At 37.3% G+C, this 24872-nt stretch overlaps 1 protein-coding gene across 3 annotated transcripts; it reads left to right on the top strand.

The window, feature by feature from the left end:
- The first annotated feature begins 1365 nt into the window (after positions 1–1365).
- LOC122307135 lies at positions 1366–24407 on the top strand. Of its 3 annotated transcripts, XM_043119799.1 has the most exons (11): positions 1367–1730; positions 2397–2604; positions 3323–3738; positions 3813–3949; positions 5360–5473; positions 5579–5659; positions 17728–17904; positions 20346–20502; positions 21959–22119; positions 22211–22337; positions 22567–24407. In XM_043119799.1, the coding sequence occupies exons 3-11, from the start codon at positions 3421–3423 to the stop codon at positions 23902–23904; spliced, it is 2610 nt and encodes an 869-aa protein (XP_042975733.1). In that variant the 5' UTR covers positions 1367–1730; positions 2397–2604; positions 3323–3420; the 3' UTR covers positions 23905–24407. The 3 variants fall into 3 exon arrangements, with proteins under 3 accessions (XP_042975734.1, XP_042975733.1, XP_042975732.1); XM_043119800.1 differs by lacking the exon at positions 2397–2604 and having other exon boundaries at positions 1366–1730; positions 22211–22280; XM_043119798.1 differs by lacking the exon at positions 2397–2604 and having other exon boundaries at positions 1368–1730.
- Positions 24408–24872: the final 465 nt, after the last annotated feature.

The following is a 24872-nucleotide window of genomic DNA, read 5'->3' as shown; positions in this document are numbered from 1 at the left end:
AATCATATCAATTTCAAGTAATTCAGAATCTAAATCATTCAATGCTTTATCCAAAACCATTAAACTGGAATGGACTGGAGCAACCATATCAGAAGCTGTAGGAGATGTTGATTCAATATCATCTTCTACTTGTACTTCTTGCTTTATGGATTTACCTTTGGATTTATGATCATCTATGGTTGAATAATAGGCGGAAGTAACCTGGGACTTAGTTGAAATTCCTTCCAACTTTATGTCTTGGTCTAAGGGTTCTTCTTTTGGATGAAGTTCCCTGATCTGAATCGAACGAGTGGGATTATCACGATCCCTCAAGTATCTTTCGAGATTTTCATCTCTTAGATCTTGGTCCGAACTAACTGAAGACTTGGAACCTGCAAAAGAATTTCTTCTTTTACTGATGGCCGGTTGGTCAAAAGAAATCTTTACAGTACCATCAAGATACTGTTGGATAATTTTAAGGTCTGAATTTTGAGCTGGTATCTTCCTAGGAGGAAGTTCCTGCTTGAGAACCCATTCAGATGGAAGAGTTACGTCCTTCCAAAAGAGCATCTTGGGTGTTGTGATGTTAGAGTTTGAAGTCGAACTATACATCAAAACGGTATTTTATTATTATTTAGCTAATAGATGGATAATTTAATGTGAGAATTTATCTTGAATGGAATAGGCAAAAAACAAAACATGTGATTTTAGTTTTGTCTTTGCTTAAGCTTATGAGAATGCTCTTAGTAGTTATGGTCATATCATTTCAGACATTAAGGCCTGGTTTGGACAATGAGTTGAGATGAGATAAGTTAATATGATTTGTGAATAATAGTGAAATATTTCAGTTGAGATGAGATAAGTTAGAAATGATTCGAGTTAAAATGTTTTATAGGGCTTTGGGAAAGAAGAGAGAAAATTTTGAATAAAATATTAAAAAATTAAAATATTGTTAGAATATAATTTTTTAATATAATTTTTGTTTTGAGATTTAAAAAAATTGTATTATTTTTTATGTTTTGTTTAGAAGTTTAGAAAAAATATAATAATTAGGTAATGATTAGATGAAAAAGTTAAAAATTTAAAATTAAAAAATATTTATATTTATAATGTTTGGATATCAAAATAAAATAAGATAAGATGGAATTATTTCTCTATCCAAACCCTACCTAAGTTATTATTATTGTATTTTACTCACGTTAAAAGATTTGCTAATCAAGTGGCTCATTATTTGGCCGAAGAGGCTTTATGTTTGCAAGAGGACGTAGTAGTTATAGAGGATGTCCTTTGGAACATTAATCCTTACTAACTGCTGATGCATATCTTTAATTAATGAAGTTTATGTGTTGTGAATAAAAATAAAAAACAGAGAGCCATGGCCCAGAGCTAAGCCGCGCCCTCGAGCGCCAAGTAAACTATTCAATGTAAACCTTAACGGCTGTGATAAACCACACAAACTCGTCTGATTCAGATTCTCCAGCACTCTGTCCCCTCCCTACTTCCACTCCATCGTGTTGCGCGTGTGCGTCTGCGAGTGCCTCTCTCTCTCTCTCTCTCTCTCTCTCTCTTCCCTTCCCATAGCCAACCGGATAATACCCAAGCCTTCTCACACTATCGATACTCCTATGTTTGCCCTCTTCATATTGGTCGGGGTGGAGGCCTAAATCTCAAAGATTCCCGTGAAATTCGTGGACTCCAATTTCTTACTCCCTTTTCTCTGAGAACAGCGTTGGAGGATATCTCAGCTAATTGTATCGTTCGTTTCAATTTCTAGGGTTTTCTATTCCAATTTGAATGACTGGAAGAGTTTTTCCTATTTGTTTCCTTGTCATACAAGTACTTTTTGCGTTAGCACTTGACAAAGTTTGTTTCTTTCTAAAATCTAATTTTACTGGGGAAAGGTTTATTCTTTGTCCTTCCAAGCGCTATTTTCTTGTCTTTTGTTTTGTACTTTTTAGTTTATTTTGTTGTTGCTGAATATGCCCATACACGCTTTGAATATGTCGCTGTCTTCCTTTTAGTTTTGTTTTAAAAGAAAATATTATTTGTTGAAGGGGTTACAATACTTGTGCTTCAGCTTCTCACGGATTGAATGTTTCCATCCCGTGCTTTGGATGGTCATTATTTCTCGAAACTTGTCCTTGAAGTACAAAACTGGACACTGACCCCTGTTAGTTGCATTGGTTATGCCTATCATGTAGTTTGGGGTTTATAAGTTGATTTTTCTTTTTATGATTGCAAATTTATGGACGGCATTGTAAACTGTGATTTTGAACTGCCTACTGTTTGTATGACGGAGCTCTGATTGGTGAATTTGGGATCTTGGGTGGTAATGTGTAGGAATGCTGGTGTTGTTCTTTATTAGTTTTGCTGATATTTAAGGATTAGTCTTATCTTAAATTTACAATCCAACCCAGTCAGGAGATGGTGATGGACGCTTGTCTTGATGATTACAGCCTCATTCCCGGGGCTGTTAGATGCAGTGTTATTAATGCCATTCGAGTTTACCTCTGACTTGAACCGAATCTCCTTGTCGGCTTTACAATTATGAGAAAGATGGCCTAACGTTTTGCTGGGATTACAGCAGATCACGGGTTCTTCTTCTTTGAATAATGCGGTTACTAGGTGTTAAATCTCCCTTTGCTCCATGAGGTTCAATGTATCCTTTCTGAAAATAATATTGTTCAAATCTCATTATGGTGTGCATATGCTCACCGTGATAAATATCCTGCCAAAAAATTGTTTTATGCAAGAGTGAGGAGCCATCTTAGTCAGTTGACACTGTATTCCACATATAGTTAATCAATCTATTAATATAGAATTATCTATATGGAAGTAATCCCTAATCATCCGGTTATCATTGAATTGCTGTATGATGTATGCAATAGTGGGAGACATTATACTTCTTGTGTACTTGGGCTATGCCTTTTTTCTATCAATAAAATTTCTCTTTTATATATATAAAAAAAAAGTGGGCGACATTATTGAGGAATTACTGACCCTATCAAAAAATTAAAGGTGAATATGATTCAATCAGTGATCTAAATTAGCATGGATTCTTCCCCAAAGATCGAATGGTATTTTTCTAATTGTTTCTTAAGGAGTGCTTGACATTGTTCATTCTGTTTTGTTGGGCCTTAGATTACAAGGATTCTATTACACTGACTTTCTCAGCATAATGCAATGAATGCAACCAATGATTCAGATATCTCATATTTTACACTAAATAGGTCAAAAAGGGAAAGAAGGGGGACGGGGGCACTCGTTTTGGTATTTATTGGGCTTATATGTGGTGGATTGTTTACAGTATTTGACATATTTCTCTAATATATGATTGTTTCAGGTTGTATACATGGGGAAAAGTATGCAGTAAGGATGGTCAAGACATTATTTTACATTATGTTGGTGTAAATTCCCTCTACTTTTTTTACATCTGTGCCAATGGCGGCTGATCAGCGGAGAAAACGATTACTTGGTGCGAGCATTAGAGGTTCCAGTTCTAGGCAGCAGCATGGAGTGAGAAGGAAGAATTTAGAATTGCCACATAATGACTCAAACATGAAATCTCATATTTCTCTTGTGTGGGATGACAATCAAAAAAGGATTGTTGCTAAACGGGAACAAATTAGCATGAGTTGGAGATATTTGAGGCCATTTAATGATTCTATTCCTCATCATCAGAACATCTTAGCAGATGTATTTGCTATTCCTCAAGAAATTTTTGAGTTAGAGAATTTGACACATGTTCTCTCTTATGAGGTACCTTTATGATACTTAGAAATGTTTTTCTATTTTGAGACTACTTTATGCATTTTGTGCTGAACTTATTACAGGTTTGGCAGAGTCATCTATCAGAGAACGAGAGAAACTTTCTTGTGGAGCTTCTACCTAGAGGATTAGAGCCCCAACAAGTTGTGCAGGCATTGGTAGCAGGGGATAACTTTCACTTTGGAAACCCTTTTCTTAAATGGCAAGTAATCATATGTGATATGTTATTTTTAAGTAATTGAACTGTTTTCTCTTTAGAAACAAGGTCGTATAATCAAATACTTGTAATATATGGGTAAGTAAGGACTTTGTTCTCGGACACCCGGTGTCAATAAAAAAAATATATATGGGCAAGTATTCTTAGGCCCTATTTGGTTTCACAGATAGTCTCAGCCCATCTCATCTCATCTCAACATTCAAACATCATTCAAACAAAAATACTTTTTGATTTCAAATTTTCATTTTTTCAACTTTTTATCTAATCATTACCTAATCATTATAACTTTTCCAAACTTTCAAACAAATCACAAAAAACAAGTCAATCTTTTTAAGTCTCAAAACAAAAATAATATTAAAAAATCATATACTAACACTTTTAATTTTATAATATTTTTATTCAACTTTTTTCTCTCCTTTCCCAAAACTTTATAAAATATCCTTACTCAAATCATTTCACTACTAGTCACAAACTATCTCATTACTATTCACAGATTTCTTATCTCATCACATCTTATCTGTGTAACCAAACGAGGCCTTAAATGGAAAACCATATACATATAAACCTCATTATGTATATACCTGTGCTTGCATACAATGTGTTGGTGATGAATGTTAAATGGCTTAACTATTATTAATTTACTGACACCTATTTGTAGATGTACATTTTAGAATGCTTGAATTTTTTATAGTTCTGAATGTGTATTTTTTGTGCAGGATCGGTTATTTTCCTCTGGCTAACTACTCAAATTTAAAGATCCAAATTATGTTATTAATTCGAACATGACACCTTTTTTTTTCATTTTTGGGAAAGTATCTTCTAGGTGGCAATTACAAAAGAAATCCAATAGTACAAATGACTAGTTGGAATGATCATTGTAGGCTGGCTCATTGGTCTTGTCACCTTTTTCTCTTACTGGGTGAACTTGAAGAATAATTTTTTCCCTTAAAAGACACAGGAAATTCAACTTTGCATTTTAATGCCAATCTTCAGTCAGGAGAAGAGAACCCAGGAAGTTTACAGAAAAATAGTTGCTTGGTTTGGCTGAACTTTCTGTTTATTCCTTTCATTTTCTATTGCAACTCATGTAACTACAGCCTTTTGTTTTTATTGTTTTCTTGTTTTGCACTCTGTTGATGGAAATGGTGATTTCCACCAATGTTGTATTTAGCTTTCCATTATTTTGATGGCATCTTTTATCAGCCCGACCTGCTATTAGTTTCTAAAATGCTATGGCTGCAATCTTATTGCACTTTAGTCTCAAAGATAGAAATCTGAAGAGCAAAAAGAGAATTTCCATATATGGTTGGTGTTCGAAAGAAGTGTTCCTTATGCTCTGTAATCTAACTCCCAAGTTCAATTTAGTGAATGTGTCTGAAACATATATGCTTGCAGGGGTGCTTCACTGTGTTCTGGCAGTCTTCACCCTGATGTAGTTCTTCATCGGGAACAGTATTTAAAGGCTGAGAAAAAAATATATTACTCAAAGTTACAGAAGTATCATAATGAGTAAGTTAAGCATCTCTTTTGCTTTATATTTAATCTTGTTGTTTAGAGTTTTGTTTCCTTGTTTAGAGTCCTTTGGTTTCAAATTTTTTGTTTCGCTTGTGGCAGTATGATAGGATGCGTACTGAAGTTGAAAGAGAGATGGGAAAATTGCAAGGATCTAGGAAAGGGAATGCAGAAACTATGGAGGTTATATTTGTCACATTTTTTGATATTATATAATTGTTATTTTCAATCATGTCTTTTGCAAAATCTAATGGGTGCATGATTGTGGCAAGAAGGTGTTTTTTGAGAGATATGTTTCTGAAACTGACTTCTTTTTCTTCACATACGAATATGTTGCCAGAGAGATACTAGTTTAGTGTAATCTTGGAAGAAGTGAATGTGGTGGTGTAGGATTCCTTTTTGACTCGTTATATATTTCACTGAATGGTGCCTTTTTTTGATAGGTAATCAAGAATTTTTATTCATAAAAGTAGGCAAAGCCCAAGTACACAGGGAGTATACATGAGAAGTACCTAATTAGAGTTTACAACCGAAAGAAGAAAATCATGGACATTTAGCCCATTACAAACAATGGCCCTTACCCATAGGAACAATGATTAAAAAAGAAAATTTCAAGCTCCTCCATTGTTCTCTTGCGATCTTCGAAGCTTTTATCATTTCTCTCCCACCAAATACACCAACACATACATATATGAACCATTCTCTAGATTGCTGCCACTTGTGAATTACCTTGGAGGCCTCTCCAGTTTGCTAGGAAATCCACCAGTTTAAGAGGCATGACCTATGACAATCCAATTCCTGCAAAAAAATCATTCCACATGGTCCTGGCCACCTCACAATGTAGAAGCATATGATCTATTGATTCACCATTCTTCCTACACATAAAACACCAGTCCAACACCATTACCCGAATTTTCCTTAAATTATCTGTGGTGAGCATCTTGTCCAATGATGTTGTCCATACTTTGTTTGCCATATACTCTTCCATGGGAACATGGTCATTCCAGGGCTCGTTAGAACTTGATAAAACGATCTGACAGTGAATCTACCTTTCTTGGAGGGGCTCCAGTTCATCTTTTCTATGGTACCCTCGGTCATGCTTATGGAATACATTGCCGCATAGAACTCTCTGATAGTCTCCAACTCCCAATCTTGGGTTGCCATAATGAAATCTACATTCCATTGAGGGGAGCCATTAGAAAAGACCAAGAGATTAGCTATCGTTGCATCATTTGCTCGTGCGAGCTCAAAAATGGCAGGGAAGATGTCTTGTAGGCTTCGTTCATCACACCATTTGTCATACCAAAATTTGACACGAGAGCCGTCGCCCACCACAATATGTTCATGTCTTCGGAAGATCTCCCTATGTTTTCTAATGTATTTTCACAAACCGAGATACTTCAATGGTAGAGTTGATACTTTACATCCCAAGAGGTTAAATTCTCCGCATTAGGGACATCCCCCACTGGCACCAATTTAGACTTTGAGTGATGAACTCTCAAACCCAAGATAGTTTCAAAACAAAGAAGTAGAACCCTCAAAGATTGGACATGCTTGAGATTTACTCCACAAAATATGAGAGTATTGTCAACAAAAAATAGGTGAGAAATATCAATGGGCCATAATCACCATTCCCCACCAAGAAACCGTAGAGAAAACCACATTCCACAAGGCCCACAAGCATCTTATTGAGAGCCTCCATGATGAATAAAAAGGATAAAGGAGAGAGTGGGTCCCCCTATCTCAAACCACAAGAATAGTTGAAGGAACCTGCTGGTGAACCATTCACAAAGATAGAGAAGTGAATTTTAGAATGCAAAACTCTACCCATTTCTGCCATTTCTTCCCAAAGCCACATCTTGCATGTAAATAAAGTAGGAACTTCCAATTGGCTTTCTCCATGTATAATGTGCAAAGTAACCAAATTCTCTAGATTTGAGTGTCCGTCCAAAAGTTCATTTGCAATTGAGACTGAATTTAGGATTTGTCTACCTTTGACAAATGCGTTTTGTGGCTTCAAAATTAACTTTTCCATTACCATACTCAATCTATTCGCTAACACTTTCGAAAGAATTTTGTAAACCCCATTCACAAGGCTAATGGGGCAATAGTCTTTAACATCCATGACCCCACCTTTTTTGGGAATGAGTGCTAAGAAAGTAGCATTAAGACTTTTTTCAAATCTGGCATTAGTATGAAAATCTTGAAAAACCCGCATAAGGTCACCCTTGATTACTTCTCAACAAGTTTGGAAAAAGCCCATGGTAAAACCGTCAAGGCCTGAAGCCTTGTCACTAGCCAAGCCATGGATTACTTTGCACACTTCATCATCTATAAAAGGCCTCTCTAGCCACCTTGCGCACTATTGATCTATTGCTGAAAAAATTAAACCATCCACTTTTGGTCGCCAGGTGTGCTGTTCAAATAGGAGATGTTGGTAATACGACGCGATGTGGTTCTTGATGACTAGCTAATCCGAGGAAACTTCTCCATCTACTATCAACATATCAATAGCGTTGTTCCTCCTATGAGAATTATCCACCCTATGGAAGAACTTCGTGCACTTGTCTCCCTCCTTGAGCCATAGCACCCTTGATTTTTGTTTGCAAGAGATCTCCTCTATCAATGTTACTCTTTCAAATTCTGTGACTACTTGACTCTTGCGAGTTCTCTCGGATTCAAAGAGAGTTCTTGTCTCCTCCTTGTCCTACAGACCTTGAGGACCTTGTAACTCCTCTAAGAGAGAGTGTCTCTGTTGAGTCACATTGCCAAACATGGCGAAAAACTTGTTCATTCCATTGCTTGAGATCATGTTTCAAGGCTTTTAACTTTCTTGCCATTATGAAGCTTGGAGAGCTTTTGAAACAGTAAGAAGACGAGCATTTTCTTACCCTGTCTACAAAATCGTCAGATTTAAGCCACATATTCTCAAACTTAGAATACCTTCTACCCCCTTGGATGCCTCCACAGTCTTAAGATGATGGGGAAATGATCAGAGTACAACTTGAGTAATCTTCTTTGAGTTATATCCAAAAAATGTAACTCCTAGTCTAGAGTTAAAAAAAAAAAAAAAAAAAAAACCTATCCATCCTCAACCAAGATGAGTTCACAATTGTTGGACCAAGTAAACGTACCTCCATTTAATGGAATATCCACAAACTCTTGCTCTGAAATGAAATTAGAAAACTCCCTCATGATAGGAGTGATGTGGGACACACCCGACCTTTCACTTGGGAAGCGAGTTACATTGAAGTTACCCCCAATGCAGCTTGGTAACTCCCACCAACTAAGAAGCCCTTGCCAATTCTTCCCACAATGGCCTTCTCTCCGAATCAATATTAGAGCTATAAACTCTAGCAAATGGCCATTGGAAACCGTCTTCTAAATTCGTAAAAGAGCAAACCACAGTGAAATCTCCCCCTTGGTAGCCACCCCCGCAGGCAAAAGAAAAGGAGAAATGAAATATGTAGGAAGATTAGACAACGTGCTCTTTATCAAGGTAACTCTTCCCCCCTTGGTAGCCACCCCCGCAGGCAAAAGAAAAGGAGAAATGAAATATGTAGGAAGATTAGACAACGTGCTCTTTATCAAGGTAACTCTTCCCCCGTTGGACAAATATAACTTCACTGTGGTTTGCTCTTTTACGAATTTAGAAGACGGTTTCCAATGGGCATTTGCTAGAGTTTATAGCCCTAATATTGATTCAGAGAGAAGGCTATTGTGGGAAGAATTGGCAAGGGCTTCTTAGTTGGTGGGAGTTACCAAGCTGCATTGGGGGTAACTTCAATGTAACTCGCTCCCAAGTGAAAGGTTGGGTGTGTCCCACAAGTATATGCCATGCTAGATAGGATTTTTTGGAATTTCGTGTGGGATGGTAATGGGGAGAAAAGAAAGTTTCACTTGGTTCGTTGGAATAATTATGGAAAAACATTTTGGATGTTAAATATGAGAGGATGTAGGGGAGTTGGTGTTCTAATGAAGTAAGAGGTGCGCATGGGGTGGGTTTGTGGAAGTCCATTCGGTTGGGATGGGTGGAATTTGTCAAGCATATTAAATACAAAGTGGGGGATGGCACAGATTAATTTTTGGCATGATATTTGGTGTGGGGGTTCAACCCTTAAGCATGTTAATTCTAATCTTTTTAGGATTGCTAGGGATCAAGGGGCTGCAGTGGCTGATTCCTTTCATTTTTATAATAATAAGCTTCTTTGGAATGTGGAATTTATTAGAGATGTGAATGATTGGGTGTTGGAAATTTTCCAAAATCTGCCTAGTCAACTTTGCTGTATTCTAGGAGATATTGGTTGTAAATGTGTGAATTTCTAGGAGATTTAGTTTCCTTAGAAGTTAGCATTTAATTTATTCTTTCCTTTTTTTCTTCTGCTGTAATCTATATATACTGCCTTGTACCTGTGTTACGAATTTTAATTAGAATCATTTCTACAAATTACTCTCTCATTCTAGATGGTATCAGAGCAAGGTTCCTTTTTCTGATTCATCTAAAAACCCTATTCCCTCTAGCTGCTCAAATCAGCCCCTAATTGTAACACCTAGACCCCCAGAGTGAGATTATTTTATTATTATTATTATTATTATTGTTGTTGTTGTTATTGCTACTACTACTACTTTTATTACTATTATTGCTCCTTTTATTGTTACTATTTTACATATATGTTTTGAGAGGGTATTTTGTTTTGAATAGGATTCATCTTCTGATAACTTTACGCCCCTTAAAATTCTCTGTTTAATTTCCTAATCAGAAAACTAACTCAATTCAAACACTCTTATTCGTTTGACTCCTCGTAGTGATAAGACCCCTAAATCAAAACCAACTCCCAACTCCAAACGTTACCCAATCTCCATATCACTCAAGTATCCTCCCTTCTCCTTGTCTATAAAATTCCACGGGACCCTAGTTTTGAACACAAGAAAAATCTAGTTGACTCGGGAGAAAATAAATTGTATAGACATTAGTTCTTTTTTTCAGCCACCGCCAACAACCACAGGGGCAGCCGGATTTAACAATTGTGACACCCTGTTCCCGTAGGATAGAGATGTTACTAATATACATAATATAATGTCTGGTAAAGATATTCATATCATAAAATACCGTATTTATTGAAAACATTAATTAAATTGAATATAACTGTTTTGAAAACATAAAACTGAAAACGTAAAGTAAAACATAAACTAACCCTACGGGAGACTTTTTTTTTTTTTTAATTTTAAAATCCAAAAATCATAAGAGAAACTAAGTCCTTGCACTAGAACTACTCCTGGCCCTCCAGCTTTACGTCCTTACAATCATTATCTGTGATAGTTAAACGTAGAAGAAACAAAGAAACAAACAAAAAATGAGTCAGAAAATTCAGTAAATAGCACATCATACTGTAAAATATAGCTTAGCTTAGACTTAATTTTTGAAAGACTCTTCAAACAACATATATCATTCATAGATTTTCATAACTGCATGTCTATTCATCAACATGAATGGAAACATACATAATCATGGCAAACATATAACGTGAATTCATAAATTACTTGTTCTTATCTTTTACTTATTATATGGTGAACCACGCTTGAGTCTGTGGCACCCCATAACTTGTCATAACATAGAGTGAAATACGCTTGAGTTCGTGTTTCACTTAACATAAGGTGAACCACACTTGAGTACGTGGCACCGCATAACATAACTTGTGGTGAGCACGCTTAGGTCCGTGTTACCCTTAAGATAACGTGTGATGAACATGCTTAAGTCCGTGTCACCCTTAACATAACTTGTGATGAACACGCTTAGGTCTGCGTCATCCTTAACATAATTTGTGATGAACACGCTTAGGTCCGTGTTTCACTTAACATTTGGTGAACCACGCTTAGGTCCGTGGCACCGTCTTAGCATAGCCTGTGGTGAACATGCTTAGGTTTGTGTCACCCTTAAACATCTTATCTTTCTTAAATGCATGAGAACTTATATGATAACATTAACTTTTCTAGCATGGCATGTACTTTTACATGGCATAATATGATCAAAACATAAACATTCCATGGCATACATGATCTAGGTTCTATATGAACTTTACATAACATACTTGATCAAAATACTTCATGACATTATATAGCATATATGATTTAATCACTACATGAACATAGCATACATGATCTAAGTACTACATGAACATGGCATACATAATTTGGCTATTTTATTACCTAGCATACTTGACTTAAATTACTACATGTACATTTCATGGCTTCCATGTGATTTTTAGAATCATTCATTCCATCAAAAAACAAATTCATTCATACAAGCATAATGTCATAATTCATCAAAGATTGTGAAAGAAATCTAACCTTGACTTAGCTCGCAGCGTAGCATAGACAAACATCATATTTTCATATATCATTAGAAAATTTACAGTACATATGCAATTATATGATCATACGAATTACCTCTTAGCGTTGCTTCGACAATCTCACGTCGTAGCTCATAACCTATACGAGACACTAATCGTTACCAACCCTTCTAGAAAAATGTGTCGTAGCATAGAGATAATTTAAAATAATACCAAAGAGATAATTTGATAATTATTCAATTATACAAAGATTACATAAAATAATATTATTCAAAACTCATAACATATTCCCTAACTTTTATTTAATAATATATCTCAATAATTTTCTTAAAAACATAGTTAAATAGAATAGACAATTAGAATATTAATTAAATAATAGACTAAAAAGTATACTTTAAAATATGCTTAAAATCCCTTAAATATTTTCTGATAAAAACAAGTCTATGGGCTCATATTTATTCGTGTAAAACTTTGGGTTAATTTAAATTTCAGCCCAGCCCCAATTAAAGAAAACAGCCCACTTAAAAATCACTAAAACAGTTTTCTGCAAACACAACCAGCCCATTAAAATCATCAAGTCCACAAGAAATCAACTCACTTAAATATTAAGATAGTTTCTGCATAAAACAAGCCCGCCCAATTTAAGACAAGTCGAGTTAAAACTAAGTCTAATAGGTTCACTTAAAAGCTAGGCGCAACACCCTTAAAAAGAAAGCACTTGGTCAAATGGGCTTTATGCCCAAGGGCCCATTATAAATTAAAGAATCTGGTCAAGGATAAAAGAGGCAAAGGGTCAAAGGCATTTATGTGATTATGGAATCATTGGAGGGGCTTTTTGGAAAGTCTGAAACATAACTAATAAAAGGAATACAGCAGCTTACAGGAGTGGCTTGCGACAAACTGGCCGAGAGAAGGAGACCCACTGCGATGGTGGATCTGGGTGCTAGCCACGGCGGCACAAGTTGGAGAGAGAGAGAGAGGGAACTGGAATCACGGGGGGAGAGATAGAGAGCTATCAAACCGCAAGCAACAAAGAGAGTGGGTGGCGGACGGTCATGGGCTCACCGGAATAGTGCGAGGTGGAGGGAGGTGCCTGGTCGGCGAGTTTTGGACAGCCGGAAAGGAGCTCCGACGACCCCTGCGGTGGTTGGCGGTGGCTGAAAAAAATAACAAAGGGCTATACGATTTATTCTTTCTCGAGTCAACTGGATTTTTCTTGTCTTTAAAACTGAGGTCCCGTGGAATTTTATAGACGAGGAGAAGGGAGGATACATGAGTGATATGGAGATTGGGTAACGTTTGGAGTTGGGAGTTGGTTTTGATTTAGGGGTCTTATTACTACGAGGAGTCAAACGAATAAGAGTGTTTGAATTGAGTTAGTTTTCTGATTAGGAAATTAAACAGAGAATTTTAAGGGGCGTAAAGTTATCAAAAGATGAATCCTATTCAAAACAAAATACCCTCTCAAAACATATCTGTAAAATAGTAACAATAAACGTAGTAATAATAGTAATAAAAGTAGTAGTAGTAATAATAATAATAATAATAATAATAATAATAATAATAAAATAATCTCACTCTGGGTCTGGGTGTTACACTAATATCTTGGGTTTTCTTTCTTCTTCATCTTGCCTTTCTCTTCTGTTGCTGTCAAGCCTTTTACCATGGCTGATACTTCAAACGAGGGCAAATCCAGAAACAAACCAGAACCAAAACCTACCCATTCTGAACTATACTCTCTAAATTACAAACATACGACTAATGAGGCTAACTTCCTACAATGGTCACAATCAGTCAGGATGTATATTCGAGTGAGAGGGAAGATAGGGTACTTTACTGGTGAAACCAAGGAGCCCGAGAAAACAGACCCATCATATGTTGTATGGGATGCAGAATATTCCATGGTGATGGTGTGGCTTGTGAATGCTATGGATGAAGAAATTAGTGCCAACTACATGTGCTATTCGACTACAAAGGAGCTCTGGGACAATGTTAGTTAGATGTATTCTGACCTTGGAAATTACTCTCAGATATATGAATTGTAGCAGAAAATTAGCAATGCTCACCAAGGAGAAGGCAGTGTGACCATGTATTTCAATATTCTTAAGGGACTTTGGCAGGATTTAGACTTATTCAATGATTATGAATGGAAAAATTCTGATGATTGCCATCATAATAAGAAGATGGTGGAGAATGCCAGAATTTTTAAATTCTTGGCTGGACTTAATAATGAATTTGATGAAGTTAGGTGAAGGATTCTAGGGAGACTGCCATTACCTCCACTTGGAGAGGTATTTTCTGAGGTGCGAAGAGAAGATTGTCGTTGGAATGTCATGATGAAAAAAAAGGAGGATGAAACTGTGGAGAACTCTGCATTAGTTGCTGCCAACCCTGCTCCTTATTGTGCTACTAGCACATATCTGTCCACTGCCAATATTTCTGCACAGCGGTCCTATTCTAACCAAAGGGGGTTTGAAGATAAGCCTTGGGTATGGTGTGATTATTGCAATAAACCACGCCACACTAGAGAGACTTGCTAGAAACTCCATGGGAAGCCTACAAACTGGAAGAACAGCAAATCTGGAACCTCTGGTAGCAACGATATAGCCCCTAGAGCCAATGAAGCTAAGGCTAATTTCCAAAGTGTTGAGCAGGTGGATCATCTTCTTCAATTGCTGAAATCCACTCCTACATCCGATCCTCCTACTGGTTCCTTGGCCCAAACAGGTGATACCCCTAGTACCTACTCTTGTGGCTTAACTCTTGCACTATGGATTATTGATTCTGGTGCATCCGACCATATGAGTAGTACTTCACAATTTTTTCAATCTTATTACCATTGTCCTTTAACTCTTGCACTATGGATTATTGATTTTGGTGCATCCGACCATATGAGTAGTACTTCACAATTTTTTCCATCTTATTACCCTTGTCCTGGTAATAAAAAGGTCAGAATTGCAGATGGAAGTTTCTCATCCATTGCATGAACCGGTTCTGTCCAAATCTCTGAGAAAATTGAACTAAAATCTGTCCTTCATGTTCCTAAACTTGCTTGTAAATTGCTGTCTGTTAGTAAACTCTCACAGGATTCTAATTGTCGTGTCATATTCTTTGATTCCTATTGTGAATTTCAGGACCAACTCTCGGAGAGGATGATTGGCAGTGCTAGCATGATTGATGGACTACTATTTCAATGAGACCCTATTCAACATTAAACAAGCTTAGGGTTTGAGTAGCAGTAGTACTAGTTCAATGCCTGTATGAGAACAAATTATGCTTTGGCATCTTAGACTTGGACATCCTAGTTTTCTCTATCTAAAACATTTGTTTCCCAACTTATTTAAAATTGTTGATTGCAACTCTCTTCATTGTGATACTTGTCATCTATCCAAGAGTCATCGGAACACTGATCAATCAAAAGGTTATCGTGCTTCAAAATCTTTTTATTTAATTCATAGTGATGTTTGGGGTCCCTCAAAAATCACTGCTGCATCTGGAAAAAAATGGTTTGTGACATTTATTGACGATGATACACTGTCGTGTTGGGTGTATTTGATGAGTGATAAATTTGAAGTTGAAAAATTATTCAAGGATTTTTATCATGTGGTTGAAAATCAGTTCCAAACACAAATAAGTATTTTTAGAATTGATAATGGTACTTAATACTTCAAAAAATGTTTAGGAATTTTTTTATCAGAAAAAAGGTGTTCAACATCAATCTACTTGTCGTGACACCCCACAACAAAATGGTATTGTACAGAGGAAAAAAAAATACATCACTCCTTTAGCCTGCCTAAAGGAGCTTTTCCCTACTTGTCGAGTAACATTAGATTTACAACTAAAAGTTTTTGGGTGCATTGTTTTTGTTCATATACCAACCCATCTTCGGTCCAAACTTGACCCTAGGGTAGAAAAATGTGTTTTCCTCGTATATGCTCCTAATAAGAGAGGGTACAAATGTTTTAACCCTATTACAAAGAAAACTCACATCAGTATGGATGTCTTTTTCCTTGAAAAACAGCCTTACTTTAGCCATAACTATCTTCAGGGGGATAAAGAGAAGAGTGAAGATGAGTTCTGGAAAACTTCTAATCTTTTTCCTAATGTTTTCATTGACATTGACATGAACATCCATACTCCTTTAGAAGGCCAAGAAACAGAAAATTTATCTAGTGAAAATAATGGAAATCCAAGTGCTAGGAATCATAAGCCCTATGGAGGCTTATGGGGGGATGGTGTACTAAAGAAGTGAGAGGGGCTTATGGAGTGGGGTTGTGGAAACACATAGAAGAGGATGGGGGGTCTTTACTCGACACACAAGACTTCTTTTGGGTGAGGGTTCTAGGATTAAATTTTGGAGTGATATTTGGTGTGGTAATAGTGCTTTAAAGGACTCATTTCCCTCCATTTTCCAGGTTGTAAGTGCCAAAGATGTTTCAGTGGTTGAAGTTATGGTGATATCGGGGGAGCAAATCCAGTGGAATATCAATTTTAGTTGGGCGGCACAAGATTGGGAAATGAGCAGTTTTAAAGACCTTTTTAGCCTTTTGTACTCCATAAAATCGAGCAACCAGCAAGCAAATATGTTGTGGTGGATACCCACAGGTAAAGGTTTATTCTTGGTTCACTCTTTTTATAAATCTCTCACACAAGAGCCGAATATTCAGTTTCAATGGAGAAGGTTGTGGAGACATAAGTCGCCTCCCAAAGTGGCATTCTTTGTGTGGACAACTTTCTTAGGTAAGATCTTCACAATTGACAATTTGAGGAACCGTAGGGTGATAATTACAGATTGGTGTTGCATGTGTACGAAAGGTAGTGAGTCCGTGGACCATCTCCTACTACATTGTGAGATAGCTAGAGTGTTATGGAATGAGGTGTTCAGTAGACTAGATTTGGCTTGGGTTATGCCCGAGACAGTGGTGGCAGAGCTGGCCAAACCTAAGAGGCATTCAACAGATTAAAGCTGTGTAGAAAATGGTCCCTATATGCATCACGTGGTGTTTGTGGCAAGAGCGCAATGATCGGACGTTCGAAGACAATGAGAGATTGTTGGAAGAACTTCAAGCTTTTTTTATTAGAACTTTATGTACTTGGGCCATTACTGTTGACTTTAATGGTCTTGATCTACATAATTTTCTTGTCTTTATTGCGCCTACATAGTTAGTACATACCTTTGTAATGTACTTGGCTATGCCTATTCATTGATCAATAAAATTTGTTTACTTATAAAAAAAAAAAAAAAAAAAACTGGGCGGTGAAACTGTGGAACATCTTCTACTGCATTGTGATGTTGCTAGAGTGTTATGGGTTGAGGTGTTCAGTAGATTGGAGTTAGTGTGGGTTATGCCCGCCATAGTGGAGGTGCTCTTGGCATGTTGGACAAATCTAGGAGGTGTTCCACAAATCAAAGCCGTGTGGAAAATGGTTCCTATTTGTATTTTATGGTGCTTATGGCAGGAGCGAAATGACGGATGTTTGAAGACAAGGAGCGATCATTTGAGGATCTTAGATCTTTTTTTGTTAGTACGATATTCCTATGGGCCGTAGCTATAGATTTTATTGGTTTAGACCTTTATGATTTTCTTGTTTCCTTTTCTTCATCCTAGATAGGTGTTTCCTATTGTATACCATCTTGTGTACTTGGGTTATGCCTATTCTATTAATACAATCGTTTAATTTAAAACAAAAATAAAATATGCAGCATTTGAGTTAATCTTGATGGGGGGATGTTGCTTTAAAGTTTTAAACCTTGATTTGGTTTTTGAGATATCATATTGCATTTTCTTGGTTTTCAAAGTGTTACTGTAATATATTGCTTGTTTCTCTCTCTCTCTCTCTCTCTCTCTCTCTCTGTGATTTTTTGTGGGATTTTCAATTTCTTTCTTGTGGTCTGAGCAGGTCAAGAGATGGTTTGGACAGAATAATTCTCTCACGTGGAAATGAGTACATATTTCCCGGTCCTGAGGATGATTTCACAGCTACATCTGAATCTTGTTCTGGGGTGGCTGATGACAAAGAATGTAGTAGTGATAACCAGAACTTCTCAGCGATAAAGGGTGCAGAACTTCTAAAAAGGTAATTAAGCTCTCCATGATTAGCTATTTTTATATGTATATATATTGCTGCGGGATGGATTGGCTTTCTGAAAATCCGATGCTGGATCTTTAATTCAGCACCCTCATTGTGGTATTTAGGGTTATGGATTCATGTTGGAAGGTCTATGGTTATGCTTCTAGAGCTGCTGGAAAATCTCTTGATTAGTTTCTGAATAAAGTGGCAGATTGCGAAGATATGGTAGGCTGCCGGCAAACCTTTCCCATTGGGACTGGGGTTATTAATTTGGAGAGAAAAATTATAAAGAAACCTGGAAACTACTTTTTTTTTTATAAGTAAAAATTTTATTCATCAAATGCAATAGGCAAGAAACCTGGAAACTACTTCATTCCAGTAAATCTGCAATTGGCTGATTGCCATAACTAATAGAAGTATGGAGGATTTAAAGCAAAATCAAACAGTAGGTTATAACCTTAAGCACATGATACAAAGACTCGATCTAAGATGTAGCTCCAAGACAATAAAATATCCAATTGGACCAATGTAAACCAGAATCCTATGTTTCTTCTGGCTTGAACATGTTTTTCTGTACATATCCAAATGAAAAGAAAAAACCTACTTGCTCCCGATTCAGCAAGGTGGATTGAGATTTAAACGTGGCTCGTTTTGTGGGATGAGAAGATGAGAGATTGCTCTTGACAAGGCTTTCAGTGCTCTCTTTTTCTCTCTCTCTGTCATGCTTAGTTGCAAGGTGAATGTCTGTTTGAGAATTCATGATTGTATTCCTCTAAACACGGTCCGTTTTATTTGTATTTTATGTCTTTTTCCCACAACAGTCTTGCTTTTCTTGCCTTGTTTGTTGTAACATTTAACTAGCTTTTTACTGATAAAAAACATTTAACTAGTTTTAAATCCTAGACTCATGATCAGCTAAGATACATAAATTATTGACGTATGTAATCTACCGGTATACAAAATTTATAACCTGTTTAAAGTTCCTGAAAGTGCAAAATTGGAGAGGAGGCCTAATATTGATAAGATATATATTGTGAACCTGTTATTTTGTACCATACTGTTTTTTTTTTTTTTTTTTTTTTTTTTTTGCGGATAATATATATCTGTTTATCTACTTATAAAAAATATATATATTTGTTTAGCTTTCTCTAGCTTTTACAGTCAAATAAGGTTCAAATTCATCTTTATCCCAATTAGATGGACTTGTTTCAAATTCATCTTCTTTAGCTCTTTAATTCACTCAAATGTTCGTGAAGTTTATATGAAGGGCATGAGATAAAAATGCCAAAAGGTCTCCTTTAGTCATGTTACATAATTTTACATATGATACATTATCCATGGGGCAGGGGTCCGGGTTTGAACACGCCTCAGTGCAGACTGGGATATGAAGGCGCCCTCTGGGAAAGTCCATTGATGTGACTTTCAAAACCAGTGATTTGACCCTGGATTAACTTTTTCTTCTTTTTATATATACTATCACCAAGTGGTAAGGTCGAACTTGTGTGCATGAGCCCCATGTCACACATTCGATTTCCCCTAGGATCAAACTGTGATTTAAGTGGGAGGCCATGGCAGTGGGTTTCTGTGCTAGTCTCCCTGGGGGTTTAGGTTCCATGGGTGAGTCCTAAGGGCTCTGCCGTGGGGTGGTTCCCCCGTCATCAAATATATATTATTTATTTTTATTTTTTTGGTTGGGGGGGGCTTTGAGAGGCGTTCTGTAGGAGGCATGGGGTTGAACATGGGACGTCAGCAGCACCGCAACACAGCACAATACCATCAGGCGGTTTTTTGTCTTTCCTAAACAGTTTTGTGCTGAAATATTTATACCTTATAGAATGAAAAAATAACTGATGCTCTGGACGTAATGGCATTTTCATTATGTTCTTGTTTCTGCGTCTCAAACTTTATCCTGGGTTTAGCTTTATTTCAGTTCCAACCTTTCGTGCACGTATAGACGTATTATTGGGTAAGTTTGAAGGAAGTTTTGACCCATTTGTTTTCCGTATCACTGTATGCTTGTGTGACAGCTTTTGGTAGTGCCCATTTCTCTTCCATTTTAGAATTTCCTAGACCTTTTGAACTTTCAATTATGATTATTTGATGCAGCTCTTGCACACCCCCTTTTACTCAAGTATTCTTCTTTTTCCTTTGGCAGTATTTTTTATTACCTATTTAGCAAGGTGCTTGGAGACTTGTCTTTGTTTCTGCTATGATAAGCCAATTATAGTCTTTTTTCGTTAACTTTCCTTAGTTGGCAAATTGATATTTTTGGCAGCTCATCTTAAAGTCAATTTTTGTTGAATTGGGCTTTTTTGTTCAGTGCGACTAACTATGCCTCATGGTTGTATCATCTTCTTGTATTAGCTATGCTGAGCCATGGAAGTTTCTTTATGATGACTTTTTATGCAGTTTTGTTGAAGAATCTTATGAATTAGAATGATTGCCAGGGTGTCTGAGGAACGCTTTATGAATTACGAAGGTAAAAATCTTTGGATTGCTTCAGATGATGTGCTTAATTTAGGAGCAAAACCTAGAAATGGGGACAAGCTACACGAGCATAATATCCACTGTAGCGATGGTGCTAATTATATGTCATATTTCAAGGTTAGTTTTTCCTTGCTGTTACATAGTTTGTATCAAAATCTTGGAAGGAAGACAGCTGGGCACTTAATCAGTCTCCTCACAGAATAAAGCAATCCATTGTCATTTCTTTTATTACTAACTTGCCTATTGGATGTCCACAAACGAGGATAGGAAGTGGATTTGTTCTAGAATTGAGGCAATGCTAATCATTTTATTTTATTTTATTTTTTTTAAGAAGAGGACGGTACCCCAATTTTATTAATAACCCTCACTTTTGGCGGAGGAAAACCGTGGTTACAACCAGAAGCATGAGGGTTTACATATATTCTAGAAAGACCAAACCCAAGCCTCAAAAAATCAAACCATAGATTCGAGATCAAAATTACAATTTTCCAAAACAACATAAGGACAATGAAGATAAATGAAAACAACCACATGCAATAAAAAGAAACAGCCCAAATAGATATAAAATATAAATAAAGATAAAAACAAAGAGTAAATACTTCACTAAGATATCCTCAGATAGGGAATACCAACTCTATCCATTCTGAGCAGACCTCTTAACTGATTGGGAAGAGACCTATCTTCAATCCACTCCATATTAGACCCTCTAGAACCCTCTTTTGCAAGATAGTCGGCTACTGCATTTCCTTCCCTAAAAACATGGCTCATACTATACTCCAAGCGATCAAGACAGACTTGAAGCTCATCCCAATAATCCTCCAGGTACCAAATATTACACTCACCCTTTTTAATCCACTTAATCAGGATCTGGGAATCTGTCTCGATGTTAACCCGTCTAAAACCCAGATGACAGCATCTCCTAACACCTTCCAGCAAGCTTCTCAATTTAGCATAGTTATTAGAACCCTGGCCTAAGGAAACAGAGAAAGCCGCACTCATATCAGCACCTGCGTCACGAATGACACCCCCAGCCCCAGCCGGACTAGGATTTCCCAAACTGCTCCCATAAATATTAAGTTTAACCCAATTTGGGCAGGGCGGAAGGCACTTCACCAAGGAAACTTTCTTTGCTTTAGGGGTCGAAATCGAAATATCCAACCTTTTAAGGATGGCTAAATCCTGATTCAGAATTTTCGTAGCTTTCATATTGAACCCTTGCCTAATCATGAATACACTGTTTACTGCCTTCCAGTTATTTCTTCAGCATCCTATACTTTGCATGCAAGTCTCTTATGATCTTTTCAGCCCAATTTAGAGACTCTTGTGGTTGTCTGGTCTAACATATGGTAAGTTGATAAACTTGGAAAGCCAGATAGTCAGCTGGCATACAAGATTATTGATCAAACCTTAAATAGAAAGTAAACTGGGTTATATGCTTTGTATGAATATAACTATGGTTTTCAAATATTTCCAATTATTTTTGGATTAAGGAAAGCTGGTGGAAACCTTCGCACATGCATGCACATATATCCCAAAGGTTGTTGCTGATAGCATCTTTGATGATATGTCTCAGATTAGCAAGAAGCAACATGAACTTTTCAAGAATATGAAGCAGTCTGGTAAGAGCATCCAGTCTAGGTCTCTTAATCGTGTTTTGGGTAATATTGATAGCTTTCATGTACAACCATATGAAGTATTTGTGGAAGAAGAGCAGAAGAAATTGCATCACCACTGGTTAGTGTTTTGTGAAGGGAACATATCTTCTGTAAACTTCAGCAAACTGTTGGTTCTCTCCTTCTTCATGGTTGAATGACCTTGTTTATAGGTCACAATTGGCAAATAAAGTTCTCCCGCTGGCCTATGCTAACTGGAGAGAGAAACAGCTTCAAAGATGGGTAATCACTAATTCTTTGGAGCAAGAAATGAAAGATAAGCGAAAATCTCTGACGAAGGTCTATGACTTTGCCATATTTCCTTGTTGTTTTTGTTGTTATTACTTTTATTGTTATTGTTTGTCATTAGTTATTTGTTATTATCAATTGTATGCTATTGTTATCTCTGTATCTGAGCATGCAAGTCATGGTAATATGCTTATCCAGTAGATCCTTGATTGATCTTTCTGTGTTTTATTACATCAATAATTTTCCTTAGTAGTGTTGAACCTATCAATTTGTCCTTCAGGATGAGGAGAATGAGAACCTTGAGAGCATGCTTCAGGATCAGAAGGAAGATGAATTGATAAATGTGTCTGCTGTGGAAGATGATGAAGAGTCTGTTCCTGGCTCCCCCCAGAATGAGTTTGCTCCCAGCTCACCACAGAATGAGGATTCTGTTTCTGGCTTGGCACAGAATCAAGAGTCCACTCCTGGCTCCCCCCAGAATCAGACTCCACAGCAGATTTCTTCTGAGAGTGGTGGCCACGAGGGCAATATCATGGACGTGGATTCCGAAAACAATCATATCATGTCAAAGTCAGATGATGGTCCTGGTGATCAAACCATGTACGCGGGGAATTTTAACACTGCTGATGTAGTCAGTCAGGGTGTGCTTCTTACTTCTGGAGATGTTTGGCCAGCTGTTAGCATGCCTCAATCTTACTATGATTCCACTGCAAACCATGAATTCAGAGCTGCCAGTGCGTTGCCACTTGAACATTCACAAGTTAATGACCAGCAACGGGCTCATTTGATTGATCTGGAATCTAATTTGCTTGTAGAACAGAGAGATTTTTTGCACAGACAATCAGGTGAATGTTCCTTCATTTCTTATCCTAACCAAGACCGTAATGAGTCACTCCAATCTCTCTTTAAGAGCCAGGGGATATTGTCCTACCATCAAGAGCAGAAACAGAAGGGTTTAGAATTCCAGCCACCAAACAATTTGGCTGTGGACAATGGTCAGTTTCCTGGGCATTTGTTGGAGCAGGAGCGGAAGAGACAGAACGGGGTTTATGTGCCAAGAAACATCCCAGGGAACATATACTCTGATGGCGTTAGATACTTGATCCCAAGGCAAGAACACTTGGCACAGGTCACTGTGCAGGGTTTGGCTGTCAATACCATCCGCATGCCATCACCTCTCCAATCTGGCTTAAATAGTGGGGAATCATCGAGTCAGAACTGGTTTCCTGGTGACCATCAAGTTCATGGTGGGTGGACTGGTTCGGATGGTACCAGTCTCCAGAGTCAGAGCAATAGCATGGGGAGTGGAGGTGGTGCAGATCAGAGTATATTCCAAGTGCTACCTTATTGTAACCAGTTGCGTCCAAGTGGCCCTTATGATTCAGTGGGCTCCATGGAGCAGTTCACTGCATCGAGGAACTATGGAATGGTGGGTGCAGGTACTCCAAGGATCAACAATGTTGTGCCACAAGTATCACATCCACTAGACTACTTAAGCAGGCGTGAAGCTGCTACTTCCATGATGCCTGATGATATTGGATGGATGAGCTTGCCACATCAGAATTCTGTTTTACATGATCCAATGGGAAAACCTGACTTGCGGTCGTGGAACGATTGAGAATATCCTTTCCCATTTTGAACATCCTTTCCTATTTTTGGATAATGTTTCAGTTCACGAGCTTGGTTAGAAAGACAAGGTAAGAAGAAAATGCTTATTACAAAAGTGCACCTGCCGGGAGTTATTTGTTTAGGATGTGACTTTCGAGGTTTAATGCAAATTCATGTCGACCAAGCATACAAAATTCCAAGATGGGTTTTTGTACATACCTATACAAGAGCCAAGTCAAACGGCATGTATATATCTCTACTCGCTTGATGTTAGATGGGCAGTGGGAGGAATTTATGGGAAGGGAAAAAATCTAGATTTCTCATAGTTCCAAGTATTTTCTCTTTTCATTTTCATTGGAATTTTCCTTTTATTATTTATTAGCATTGATTTTTGGGACTGTAAATTGCCAGAGGCAGATGGTCATTATTATTAAGGTCTCTTGATTTTTTGAAAAGATTTCTGTTATCGTTGATATTTGTAAATTCTAGGTATCAAATAAGGTTTTGGAAACATCTCTCTCTGTCTCTCTCTCATTCATGTGCATGAGATTGTCACATTTACCATGTAATTTGCACGATGCCTGTGAATGGACATGTACTGTGCATATTACTTCATTACGTGTATGTCTGTGGGGTCTCTGAATTGCCGGGATGATTATGCATTATGACAAGTAATTAGACCTCACAATGAAGCTGTTTTTGAGATTGGGATTTCATTATTGGGTGGGTAGTTTTGTTTAGTGGGTATTTTTGTCTGGTGGGGAGTTTCCCATGGCAGCTGCCGAGATTGCTCTTCAAGGGTATATGGTAGAACCGATGAGTCGAAGTAAGGAGTTGCAGCCATCGCTTACAAATCTGTAGAAACAAAAAAAGCATGTTGCGCTAAATAAAGTGGCAACCAACCAACGCTTATCGCCTCAGTAGAAATCCCATATAAAATAATATTTGTTGATCCTGCTAAATTCAGGCTGACGAAAC

This window comes from Carya illinoinensis, chromosome 4 (assembly GCF_018687715.1).
Source record: "Carya illinoinensis cultivar Pawnee chromosome 4, C.illinoinensisPawnee_v1, whole genome shotgun sequence".
Lineage (NCBI taxonomy): Eukaryota > Viridiplantae > Streptophyta > Magnoliopsida > Fagales > Juglandaceae > Carya > Carya illinoinensis.
The sequence above is the reverse complement of the archived record's forward strand: the minus strand, read 5'-3'. Positions and strand labels throughout refer to the sequence as shown.

Bases quoted from the DNA above. Each gene is read 5' to 3' on its own strand.
- LOC122307135 (XM_043119799.1), top strand. From the start codon at position 3,421: ATGGCGGCTGATCAGCGGAGAAAACGATTACTTGGTGCGAGCATTAGA. The intron at 5,660-17,727 runs GTTATATTTGTC...TGGTCTGAGCAG, and splicing joins GGAATGCAGAAACTATGGAG to GTCAAGAGATGGTTTGGACA. The intron at 22,120-22,210 runs GTTAGTGTTTTG...CCTTGTTTATAG, and splicing joins AAGAAATTGCATCACCACTG to GTCACAATTGGCAAATAAAG.